Source organism: Tenrec ecaudatus, chromosome 14, assembly GCF_050624435.1.
Source record: "Tenrec ecaudatus isolate mTenEca1 chromosome 14, mTenEca1.hap1, whole genome shotgun sequence".
NCBI lineage: Eukaryota > Metazoa > Chordata > Mammalia > Afrosoricida > Tenrecidae > Tenrec > Tenrec ecaudatus.
Genome location: NC_134543.1, coordinates 44,176,245 through 44,189,765, shown reverse-complemented (window position 1 = coordinate 44,189,765; position 13,521 = coordinate 44,176,245). Strand labels below are relative to the sequence as shown.

Here is a 13,521-nt window from a genome sequence, read left to right as displayed (position 1 = left end):
AAATTATCAGCCGAGGCATCTAATTTTATCACAAAAACTGCATTAAAATGTGCTGAAAAACTCGGCTCATGCACAAGTATATATGGTAATATCTTCTTTAGTGTTCCCCTTCCCCCATTTTAAATCCTTTTAACTCTGCTTCTAAATCACTCATTTTCCCTCCAGATGTTAATATTTATCTACTGCTTAACCCATCAGCTCTAAAAGAAAGATGCGCTGTCTGCTGTCAGAAAGATATACAGTCTCAGAAATCCTATGTAGGGCTGCTATGAGTTGGACTCCACTGTGACAGTGTTGGTTGTTTGGGTTTTATAAGGGGAGAGGGACGAGCTGAAGAGAGAGAGAAGTAAGGCTTATCCAGAAAGAGGTGATAACAGAAACGATGTATTTCAGAGAGATTTCTTTTTTTATTATTTATTTATTTTTTTCAGAGAGATTTCAAAGAGTAGTGAGTGAGTGACGAAGAGAGGTGGTAGGCCAAGCAGAGAGCTAATGATTTCGGGAGCAGGTAATGAAGGAGAATTTGGGGAGCCTTGTTTCGTGCTTTTTTGGGAACGTATGGCTTGTGTTTAATCCAATGTGGTAGGAGCCAGCGTCCGAGACCAGGCCTGAGAAGTGGAGATTACAACGAGGAGCAAGACGATCTGAGAACGGCCAGTCGAGGCACAGGATGTGGGGATTACCTGGGGAGTTGCCAAGAGTAGAAATAACCTGTCAATTCAACGTTTGAAATAAAAGTTTCTAGGGATTACATATTGGACTGTTGTCTGAAAGGTCAGCAGTTCAGAACTACCGCAGCAGCTCCTGGGAAGAAAGATAGGGCTTTCTGTTTTCATAAACAGTTCACAGTCTTAGAAACCTACAGGGGCAGTTCTACCCTGTCCTACAGGTTGCTATGAGTCAGGATCAACGCAATGGCAGTGAGAGAGTTTGGTTTGGAGGGTGTGCTTATGTAGAACTGTACACATATGTGTGAATACCAAGGTAACTTGTGTGTATATACTTTTATAAAATTTTCCATTTACCTTTTGCTAGGTATGCCTTAATATCCTTGGGCTACCCCAAGTCCCCACGAAAAAAGATTAACGTGTAGGTCAGCTTCTTATCTTTTGTCTAATTAAAACAAAACAAGGCTTCTGTGTCCCAGTTAGATCTTTGTCATTGGCGGTCCAATTAAAGAAGACAGTGTTATCATTGGACTAGATTAGGGAGTGGACAGGAAAGTCACCAGCGGGGAAGGAGAACTTCCTACTTACTCATTGTTGTTATGTGGTGCACAAGTGATTCTAATTCATGGTGACCCAGGTTCTGTAGCACAGATGGAATGAAATGGTGCCTCGCCCTGCATTGACTTCACAACCATCGACCAGCGATGTGCCCTGAGCCATTGCTGTGGCCACTCGGATTCCGAGTGCTTTCCAAGCGGGGGCCTTCAGCACTCTATTGGCCTGTTCTATTGTGATCCAGAGGGATTTCTTTGGCTAATTTTCACAAATAAATCACCAAACCTTTCTTCCTAATCTGTCTTAATATGATGTGCCACTGAAACCTGTCTGCCATGGTATTCAAAATACCAGCTGGTCTCCAAAACGTTGGTCACATAGTTCCAGCATCATGGAATCCCCAAGCATGCAAGTCTCCACAGTACAACAAACTGGCAGAGAGCAGAGCACATTGGGAATCAGGACCGTGAGAGGCCCACCCTTTGTGCAAACGGATTTTGCATTCATAACATCAAAGAGCAGATGTCGTGTGGAAAGGGGTGCTACACTTTCCTGAATGCCCAGCCTACCACTTTACTTGACTTCCTCATTGAGCCTCAAAGAGCCTCCAGAATATGTATATTATTATCCCTATCTTCTTATTCTTCTTATCCTCCTCCGACAGACAGGGAAACTGGTGTGGGAAATACAAATACTTCGCAAAATCATGTTAGTGACTGGTCAGCGAGTGAGTGATTTTAACACAAATGTATGTTTCCAAAGCCTATGGCTGTTCTAGTAAGCCATTATATATATTTATGTGGTTGGTATAAAAAGGTGAACCGGTGGAAGGAGAAAACTAAAGTTGTTTATATTTAATTTAGAGGGTTAACAGTCAGCAGAAAACCACAGCAACAGGGAAAGTTTTCCTTCGGCAAAACTAGGACGGTGCTTAAATAACTACCTTAGCGTGGCGTGGGGAATTGAATTACCGTAATACTAGCCACCGTGTGTTTCTAGAAGCCCGTGACATAGTGTGTTACTCATTGAGATGCTAATTGCAAGGTCACTGGTTCAAACCCTCAGAAGAACAGGGAGGCTTTCTGCTCTGGTAAAGATTTACAACCTTGGAAACCACACAAGCAGTTCTCCTTTGCTCTATAGGGTTGCTGGGTGTCAGAATTGGCTCAATCGCAGTGCGTTTTAATTCATTTTGGTAAAGAAATAAAAATCTGCACTATTACTGTAGGTAAAGCTTCCAGATGATCAGATTTACCATTTAGCTTGTGTCACTTACTACTTCTTCCTAGCAAGTGTTCCCAGTCATTTGTTCATCCACCGATTGTCCCTGTGATGGGTCAGCACTCTTCCGTTTGTCTGCTTCCCTGCCCCCCTTGCCTTCTCCTGGCAGATTTGGGGCACTTGTCCTTTTGATTGCCACTTCGTTTAGATGCTTTATTAGGTCTTTTTTTTTTTTTTAAACCTGGGCTCCAGTTTGACCCTTAGTGGAAATTTGCCTTTCTACCCCAGATACACTCAATCAGAGTTGACATTTTAACCAGATAACTGGAGATCTAACGGTACGAATATATGAGAGGGCTTCAGAATTGTATGGGGAAAATTCCATTATCCTTGTTTGTTTGTTTTTTAAAGACAGTTTTATCAAAGTCTTAGATGGCACAAGGGCACAACAAAGACAAAGGCATTTAGAGGGAGACCATTAGCACAAGGCCCTAATGGTGTCCGAGGTTTTACTGGTGTTTCTATTATCTTTTAATTACTTTTCTTTGAACTTTTTGAAGTCCACACTTGTGTATGCAGAAGAATCAACTTAGGATCTTTTTCAAATGTAGGTTCAGATTCAGTGTATCTCAGTAGGGGGGTAAACCAGAATCAACTGCTTCTTCAAAGCTCTGTTTTTAACAACTTATTACTTGTTGCTGTTGACTTCCTCTCGGACTCACAGTGACCCTACACGGCAGGATCGGACTGCCCCTGGCGTGTTCAAGACTGTCATCCTTACAGGAGCTGGGCCTCAGGCCTTTCCCCCTCCCATGGAGTGCTGCCTGGGAGACATCCACTTGGACCTTTCAGTTGAGATGGTATTTACATGTAGATTGTTTGGGCCCCAGCATCTATAGTTATGACTACTTCAGGTATTACTTTTTAATAGAGAAATATGCAATATCATATAATGTGTTATATATGCATACATATACATATGAATGGAAACCAGCTGCTGTCGTGTTCATTCTGAGCACAAGCCCCTCCTATGCGCGGGGCAGAACTGCGCTCCACTAGGCTTTGAAGACTGTGACTGTTTTGGAAGCCGATCATCAGACTTGTTGTGTTCCCAGGTTTTGAACCATCAACCCTTCGGTTAGCAGTGAAGCATTTAACTGTTTGTACTGCTCAAGGGCGCCAGGGTTAGAAAAAGTATATATTTTGTAAAGAATAGCAACCCAATGGCTGAATTGTTTCGCTTCTCATTGCTTCTCCTTCCCATTTACTCATGTCCTGCATTTTGGATTCCACTCATTGACCTGGGGAAGCAGCATAATCCATGCTTTTCAAGCTCCCCTTTGTATTTGAGTTTTAGCGGCTGGAACACTGCCTCGCCTTCTGCCATCCTCACAATTGTTACTATGTTTGGGCCTGTTGTTGTACCCACTGTGCCAGTCCATCTCATTTCAGACCTTTTTTTTCTGCTGACCCTCTCCTCAGCATGCTGTCCTTCTGCAAGGGCTGGGCCTTTCTGATGACATGTCCAGAGTGTGGACGTGAAGCCTTGCCAGCCTTGCTTCTAAGGAGCACGCATATCATTGTTTATCATGTTCTCCCTCTGATGAATTAAGGAGCCCTGGTGGTGCAGGTTACACACCGGGCTGCTAACTGAAAGGTCAACAGTTTGAAACCACCAGTCTCTCTGCAAGAGAAAGAAAGACGAGACATTATACTCTCCTGAGCAGTGATAGCCTCAGACACCTGGGGAGCATTTCCTCTCGGTCTTTGAAGGTCACTATGAGTCCGTGGACTTTATGGCAGCGAGTTTTGTTTTGTTTTTTTTATACACAATAAGGAGTTTTTACCTTGTAAGACATTAGAAAATCTTGTCCCTTCAATTTCACATTTGCAGTTGGGGTTTTTATTTTGCAACAAATAGGCAGTCTTGGGAACTTTTGTCTTTTCTTTTAGGGTAAGGTGACCAGATTTTAGCACTGGTAAAGCGGGACACCATTGATAAAACTCATATCCTGGCGAACTACCCACATGGCAGCCGAAAACTGTGTACTCTGGCTTGTTGTGCATTCTTTCAAAAAAATCGGGACTTTTTAAAATGCTGCTGGATGTGGGAAAAATTGTTAAAAAGCGGGACGTCTGGTCACCTTATTTTGGGACGAGTTATATTAGACAGAAATCCAGGAGTCACAGTTAAAAGTAAATGGGACCTTCACAGGTGCAGTTCTCCTCTGCCCTATAGGGCCACCATGAGTTGATGGCAGTGAATGCCCCCAGCCCTCCAGTCTTCCTTCCTTCCTTCCTTCCTTCCTTCCTTCCTTCCTTCCTTCCTTCCTTCCTTCCTTCCTTCCTTCCTTCCTTCCTTCCTTCTTAACTCATTGTGTTCTCACATGCTCGCTAGGTAATACTGTTGTGAATAGTAACATCATGGGAGCTTGTGGAAGTCGGTTGTGTTTTTTAGTTGTAAAGTCACACGTTTTTATAAGCAACATTATGCACAGTGGTTCTGATGTACAGTGCCTTTTCATGCATCTCAGGCCATAGTTTTGCCCATTCCTCTCTGTAGACAGTGTTGCTGATATTCTCATACCGGGATCTGACAGGTTAGGGCACCTGAGCACTACATTCAGTTATCAGAATGTTTGTTTTAAGTAATAGCTGTTTGCACATACTGTTATCGTATATACTCGTGTATAAGCTGAGTTTCTCAGCACATTTTTAATGCAGTGTTTGTGGTAAATTTGGGTGCCTTGGCTGATATGCGGGTCAGCTTATACTTGAGCATATACGGTACTCTCCTTGTTTGAATATCTTGTTAAGGTAGACTTAATGTTGTTCATGTAAATCTTTTATACTCACAGCCATTGAGCCAATGATGACTCAATAGTAAGCGCCTTGTGGGTTTCCACGTCTGTAACTTTACGAAAGTAGAAAGTCCTGTTGTTCTCCCGTGGAGCTGCTGGTGGTTTCAAACTGTTGACAACGCAGATCACAGCCCCAAACGTAACGGCAATGCCACGAGGGTTCAGCTCATTTTCTTATAAGAGCTCTTGGCCCTGATTGCTGGGATCCGCTGGCCAGCTTCCTATAATGGCGCTGAGAGGTGAGTTCTTTGGGCTAGGAGGTAGAGCTATTTGCCACTGGTCCATTTAATGCAAGATTCCAAAATGTAAGTCTTACCTTGTGAAGAGAAAGCCCTTTTACCTTGTAAAAGTAAAAGCTTATTAGCCTTTTGAGTTAACGCCTTCACTTGGTTTGAACCAAATTTTAATTCCCCATAGTACCTGGCGTTTTCAGATGGAGGAAATTGATAGGAACTTTTACATTTTCATTTCAACTTAAGCTCTGAGATTTCTTGATTTTCGGGAGTCATGATTTTAAAGCAGATTATCATGTGCAGATTATGACTGGAGGGGAAGATGCTACCTCTCTTGGTCTTGTGTGAGACAACCCCTGTCCCCTCTCTGCCTCTGGCTGATGACTCAAAGCATTGTTGAATAGCACTAAAATGACCTAAGTCCAAGACTCCAGCCAGATGGTCAGTACAGGGCTTTTAAAGGAAGGGGAATAGTAATCTCAGTGGAATTCCCTTATGTTAAAGAATGGAGAGAATGAAGTTAAGTGGAAATTATACCACCTTCTTTGGGAGCAAAAGCTGTTAAGGGTACAGAAGAAAACGAGAGCGTAGGAAGTCAAGGTTCTGGAACAAACCTCCATGTGTGTTAGTTAGCCTTTCTTCCTCCCCGCTCAGGAGCCGCTGTGTCCCTCTCCTTTCTCCAAAGCCATTTGAAAGGGACTCTGATGGGTTATGGCTACAGAAGGTGACTTTAGGCAGAGCATAAATTAGGACATAATGTCTTTTTTAATAAGAATTATATTAGACATGCTTTTAAAAATATACTTTTTAAAGGTCTTCTTAAGAAAATAATCAAAGATATATTTTTTTCAAATCTTTGAGTTTAGTCTGCTTTCAGTAAAAATAAGGTATAGGTACCAAAATAAGCAAACCTCTTTTACATTCCTGGTTTCTGCTTATAAGATTTACAGGTATTTAAAATAAGCCCATGGAAAGCAGAAATTGTGTCCTGGGATTGGCTAAATAGAGCAATTACCTCCAGGCTCCAAAACCCAACTGAGCTTGACGTTTGGAAATAAATTTGGCAACGACTTCTTCCTCCTTCTGTTGTATAAAGGTGTACACGAAATGATATTGACCTCTGCCAGAAACCCCAGGAACCCTGGTCAGTGATGTGCTTGTAACAGTCGTGGAGGAATTAAAGCAACACAGATGTGGATTAATGTGAAAAAGTAGGCAACGCACTAGATTCTCATTGTGCGGTTTCAGTGTGGCAGATCCTTTAAAATACTTTGGTGCACCACAATAATTAAAGGGTTTAAGAACATTAAGTTTAGATATGTAGAAAGTAAAAGCCCACAGCTGAATAACAAGAATGAACTATGTTTTATTTTTCTAAATTGGAATTAATGTAGGTTGCCATGGTGAAAATTGGTTGAAATATTTAACAGTAACCGTTTTGTGCAGCCCTAGAGATCAAAAACAGTAATGTAAATAAGAAGGACTCTTAAACACCATATTCACAGGCATGTTTAATGTAAATAATTGCTAGAAGGGAAGTGCATTTTCTTCAATGCTTTCCAAAGAGACTTTAATTGACTTGATTTTGGCAGTGAGACTCATACAACTTAGTATTAATAACTCAGATTTTAAAATATTTGCTCATTGCCCTGTATTATGAATGTTAGGTTCAAGAAATACTATTTTCAAACATTAATCATTTTAAATAAACTTTTTTTACACATTTATGACATCAATGAGTATGACTGCTTATTATGTTTTACCTATGAAAGTTGAACTGTTTTATATATTCTTTATAGAAGCAGTGCACAGTCATAAATTAAAAGATGCAACTGTTTGGGGGATTTTACTGGTGGTCCTGTGTTTTCTTGCCAGCAGTGCAGCTGTTTCAGGTTTCTCAGGAGAACATATAAAAAGTTGTATGCACACTCCAAGTTTATGCTTGAATTGCCAAGCTAGAGAAGGTATGACTCAACTTTCCCAGAAGCAAGTTGTACCAGCATGTGATGAATCCAAACAGTCAGTTGCTCCGTGGTTTGTATCACAGCTACAGAAACCACTGCTTATTTATTATCGTTGACTTCTTGAGGTTGATAGGCATCAGACTGTGGTGCTTGAATTGTGCCAGAAGTCAGTAGCTGTGCTCTTTTGAGGGTCTGAAGAAAGAAATGAGAGTGATAGAGCATCATCTGGTGTGTGGACAAAGTCCTGGTGGATCAGTTCCAGCGCGTGACCCCGTGTGTGTCAGAAAGGGAACGGTGCTCTCGAGCTAATGGGCTATTGCAACCGCCTTTTCATGAGTGTCACCGGTTTTTTTTTAATCCTCACCAAAATTTTACTGTCCTAATATTGATATTGTTCAGTAATTTCTGCATTCTGTTCCCTCACCTTCCTCTGTAATGGGCACACATACGCCTTTCTTCCGGTCAGTTGGCCAGGTAACTCTTTAAGGTTTCTGGGCAGACTAGTGAGTGCTTCTAGTGCTTCATCATCTTGTTCAAAACATTTTATTTGGTATTCCATCAATTCCTGGAGCCTTGCTTTTGCTAGTGCCTTCAATGCAGTTTAGACCACTTCCTTTTGTACAACTTGGTTGTGAAATGATTGAACATGGATTGAGTGGGGGTGGGGGGGCTACAGTGACTCCTTCCACTGACTTGGTGCTTCCTGTAATGTTAAACATGTTGCCAGCGGAATCCTTCAACATTACAACCCTGACAGCCTTTGATCAGAGGGCCCTGAAACAGTTGTGTAAGCTTTGCGAACCTGCAGTATTGTTGGTATCCCCGGGACAGACAGCCCCTTCCCTATTTCTTGTGTCCTGTCTGGACCTGTGAATTGATCTCCCTCACTCAGGATTTTGGAAGTTTCCTTTGTTCTCCACAGACTGTTTAAGTGACTGAATGTCTATGAATCCTTGGACACCATAATGCCCTTGTGATGATGATCTCTCATGCAGATGATTTTTCTTTGTCCTGTTTAAGACTTCATAACCAGGACTTTGTTTTTATAAATTTGTTTTGAATTTGGGGTCTCTTTTCTCCCTTAGAATCATACTATACGTGTATAATTTATAAATAATTGTACAGCTTTTGGAAAATTTAAAAACTAACATATGTATATTGTCAAAAAAACTGAGATTGTTCCTCAATAAATATGAATTCCCTCCCACCTCCCATTTCCCCTCCCCCTTGGCAGAGAAGCAAAGAATGAAGTTAACACCTTGATTGGTGGCAGTGTGAATAAATTACAGCCAGTTCCGGGGGCTGTAGACTGTGTCTTACTTTGACTGCTTTTTCGATTTGGTCTCTTATATTGCCATATATTTTTTAATCACACAGGCTTATTAAACATGAATACAAATGAAAAGCAGACTTGTTATTATGTTAGAAATAATAGTTTGCTCATGCATCAAATGCTTGACACACAGGAAGTTTGAATGAATGAATAGAAAAGTTTCCAAGTTATTAAAATGTTGTGGTACCTGATTTATTCTTTTGCTGCACTGGTAATTCTAAGGCCAGTGAAGCTCCTACTTCCTGAGGCCTCAAGAAACAATGTGGTTTCTGAACTCAGCATTAAAGCAAAGCTGGAATATTTGTTTTCTGGCTGTGCTGGTAGTCATGCTAGCAAGCTGCTTTTTCTTTGGCTAGGATTATCTTGTTTTTCAAGCTCTTTTATCTACCTTCGTCAATGCAGACATTTACAATTGTTTAAAGACTATGTTTATGATTGAAGTAAATAGGGTCTCTTCTTCTGTTTTTAAAACCAAAATAATAATTTGATTGAGTGCTCTCTAAAAACAACTTAGTGACTTGTCACAGATAACTTTAATCATTTAAACATGTTTGGCTAAGTATATTCTTTTAAAAAGATGCCAGGCAAATATCCCAGGAAACCAGTGGACTCTTGTTTACTTTAACTGCTTACCAAAGTCAGATGGTATTCTCGTTTGTTTTCAAATGTATATTCCACTTCCAGATTAATCATACTAAAATTCTAGTTCACTAGACTTTTGGGGAGGGTATTCCCACACACACACACAAAAAAATGGAAAAAGCTCCACTGGGCGGAGTATGCATTTTTCCCGCTAGGCGAGCATCCAACAACTCACTCTGAGTTAGTGCACCCAGTGGCATCACCTGGGAAGGTTCTCTCTTGTCACTGAATATTTTCATAACAGCACTTGAACCTTTTTATTTTAATGACTAATTTAAGAGAACAGTGGGCGGCTGTGAAATTTTGTTTCCTGCTTGGGAAAAATGTCACAGAAACTGTTGTGATGTTGACCACAACTTATAAGGACAGCATGCTATGGGGAAAACTCAAGTTTCTAAATGGTTTTCTTTCTAAAAAAAGGTGAAATGTCTAGTGATGACAAACCTTGTTATAGACGCCCATCAACTTCCTGAAGCTTTCTATTTTGAAGATCTGAAGACTGCATAACTGGGGGGTGGGGGGGTGGAAGGGCCTGATTTGTGGCACACGGGGGACTGGTTTTGCCAACCCAGCAGTACACCTGCTCACGCAGCCATCTCAGTGCGTCTGGTTTTGGACCAAAAGCAGCATGCCTCTCTTGCCCCATGAACCTTACTCACCTGACCTCACTCACTCCATGTGACTTCTTTTTGTTTCTGCTAATGAAGAGGGATATGAAAGGTCAGCGACTTGACGAAGTAGAAGGAAAAAAGATGAGGGAGATGCTGTCAGCCATCCAAACAGATGACTTTGAAAAATGTTTCCAAGAATGGAATTGCAGATTTGTCAAATACATTAAGTGTAATGGAGAGTACTTTGCAGGTGATAAAGTTGTTTTGTTAAAAAAAATTTTTTTTTTAAATACGTAGCTTTGGGGGGAAAAAAAATCCCTTGTGTATACCCGCTCGTATATTCACTTAAAAATGTGTAAAGATTATCTTTGGATAAATGAATTATCCATATTCCTTTGTATAGTATTCCAGATTTGCTGAAACCAATTTCCAAATTGGCTTCCCTGCCCATCTCATGACCTAGGGACAAACATAAATGTTGGTTTGTGGTAGCGCGGCAAAGAAGTGGGCCACTGGAGAGAAAGAAGTGAGATGGGCTGTCTTGTGAGATTTTGTAAGTTCTCTATATTTGTGATTTGGGACATTAGTTTGAACCTAGGCTCCATCCCAGATATTTCTTAGAGAGCATTTTCCGAAGTCCCCTTTTCAGCAGAGGTAGGACGGCTATTGCTCTTGGGTGAGGGGCGGCGGCGCTCAGATAGTTTTGAAGCTTAGGCGTTCCATGCACTTGCACGTTTCTTCTTGGAAGGCAGCCATCCATGTGTAGTCTCAGCATTTTGGTTGCAGAATTCCTTTGAAAATGTGAGTTTTACTGTTGTTTTAAAAATGCTACCAGTTTTCTACACGCGGTGTATGTCAGTGCTGCCCTTTTGTGCTTCCTTTCAGGTACCTAAGCCATGTCCGAGCAGCCGCTCCACAGGACCTTGCTGGAGGCTACACTTCTTCCCTGGCGTGTCACCGGGCGCTGCAGGATGCGTTCAGTGGGCTTTTCTGGCAGCCCAGTTAACTTTTCCTTCCTACTTTACAAGATTTGGACCGTGGAGCAGAACCAGCAGTTGGCAACAGTAAAGCAAGCTTGTAAAGTTGTAGCCCCAGGCAGCTGCACCACCACAGAATTGTGTTGCATAGCTATATGCCAGTCTTTATAGAGAGCACTTCAGAGTTAACCTGGGTGTTACGGTGGATGCATGTTGTGAAAAAGATTGATATTTTCACTTCCATTCTTCTGAGGGACTAAGGCCGTAAGCCATCTGATGGAAGATATTGCTAATTCACCTATGTAAGTTTGAGGTTAACAGACAGACTTGTAAAATTGTTTTAAAAATAAAGCTAGACTTTATATTAAATTTTGTGGTTTTTCTCTTATTAGTGTTTTACTTGAACACATTTTAAATGCCTTTTTGATTACAACATTTAGTGTTAATATTCCAAGTCTGTTATTTCTTCTCATAAAATGTTCCCCCAACTCCTTTTTTTCCCAATGTCTTCTTAAAACTAGTCCAGACAAGTGGACATATTTTCTTGAACCTGCAGGTTGTGGCAAGTAAAACCTGACCTGTGACAATGTTCCTTTTTCAGTGTTGGGGACCCAGTAAGTGTTTGAAGCTGTGGAAAGTGGGGCAAGCCTTGATCAAGGTGCTAGAGTTCCCAGCTGTGAACCACACAGGCTAAACCAGAGCACAGTATAACCCTACTTTAATGACAAATTTCAAAGAAGTTAATAAAATTTAATACCTAAATGGCACCGTTCACCTCAGATGTGAGCTCACTTTATGACGAAACCTTAGAGACTAGAAAAGGTACCTTTTCAGTGAAATTTCCCTCTTTATAAATTGCAGACTCCGATAGTTTTCTGTTGAACTTCAAAAGCTTTTATTATGCCCAAGGTTTTCCTTAACACGTTGGGATGTAGATAGGATGGATGTTTTGCACCATCTCAGTCTTGTTTGAGTCTGCCACATAGACCATGAGATGGGACATGGTTTCTCAAGAAAAATTAAGGAATTTTGTTAAATGTACATTATAACTGATGCTTACACCTGGTTAGTTTTGTGAAACAAGATTTGTGGTACCACGAGGAGTGATATCCCTATATTAATGACTCCATTTTATTTTACAGAATAGGTACTTTCAAACATGCATCTTATCTGTACACACGCTATTTTTTGATAAATAAGAAAACCAAATAATCTACTGGGCCATGATCATACATATTAGTCCGTAAAAGCCAGGATTAGAACACAGGTTTTTAAAAATCAAGTCTAGTTCTGTCAAACTACACCAGACGGATCTTATTCCTTTTGTGTGGTAGGTATTCCCCAATTGAAACTGGCTTTTCCAGGGGAAGAGAAGGCCAGTGTCACTGGTCTCATGGTTCAGACTGCTGCTTTTAACTGCCAAAATAAAACACCCCGTCTGAAGAACTGTTCCCTGTTCTCAGTACCTTAATAACACATTTACATCAAATGAGTAAACAGAATATTTTGATATTATACTTAACATTAAGACTTGTTTTAAATTGAGCCTACTTTATTATAGAAATTGAAACAAAGCTGGAGCCAAAAATATTTGATATTGCCTAAGACAAATACCAGCACAATATTTCCTTGTTTTATCGACTCTGCAAATGCATTAGAGTGTGTGGATCAAAACAATGGGTCACCCGGAGGAGCATGTGGGACCACATGGAGAATTCCAGCAAACGTCACTGTGCTCATGAGGAACTCACTGTACACAGAAGCACTCATCGCAGTGGAACAAGGGAAGACTTTTTGGTTTAAAATCAGGAAAGGTGTGCACCAGGCTATATCCCTTCACCATAATTATGTGATATGTATGCTGAGCCAAATAATATGAGAAACCTGGGCTATATGAAAAACACAGCTTCAGGATTAGAGTCTCATCAACAACCTTTGATAGGCAGAAAAGACCGGCATGGCTTGTTGAAAGGACTAATGAAGATCAAGGAGTATGGATTACCATTGTCTTAAGACAACACGAATCCTCACAACTAGACCAATACACAGCATTATGATAAAAGGAGAAAAGATCAAAGTGGCCAAGGATTTATTTTACTGGATCCAAAAATCAATGTCATGGAAGCAAGTCAAAAAATCAAAGGACACACTACATTGGGCAAATCTGCTGCCTAAGGCCCACTTAGTTTTAAAGAACAGGGTTGTCTATTTGAAAAGGTGGGCCTGACCCAAGCTATAGTGTATGTGTGAAATGAATTAAGAAAATTGGAGAATGTAATGTATACAATCGAGTATAAGCCAACTCAAATATTAGCCGAGGCACCTAATTTTACCACAAAAACTGCACAAAAAATTGCTGAAAAACTCGGTTTACACACGGGTATATACAGTAATTGGTTTATGAATTATAGTGTTGGTGAATAAAATAGAAAGTACTGTGGACTAACAGAAGAACA

At 40.7% G+C, this 13,521-nt stretch overlaps 1 protein-coding gene across 1 annotated transcript in view; it reads left to right on the top strand.

Moving 5' to 3' along the window:
• The window catches only part of MNAT1 (MNAT1 component of CDK activating kinase), a 206,427-nt gene extending 195,001 nt beyond the window's left edge, over positions 1 to 11,426 (top strand). The window contains exon 8 of the mRNA XM_075530818.1: positions 10,974 to 11,426. Coding sequence (XP_075386933.1) covers positions 10,974 to 11,094 — 121 coding nt within the window. The 3' untranslated portion in view covers positions 11,095 to 11,426. The remainder of the gene's footprint in view (positions 1 to 10,973) is intronic.
• The last annotated feature ends 2,095 nt before the right edge of the window (positions 11,427 to 13,521 follow it).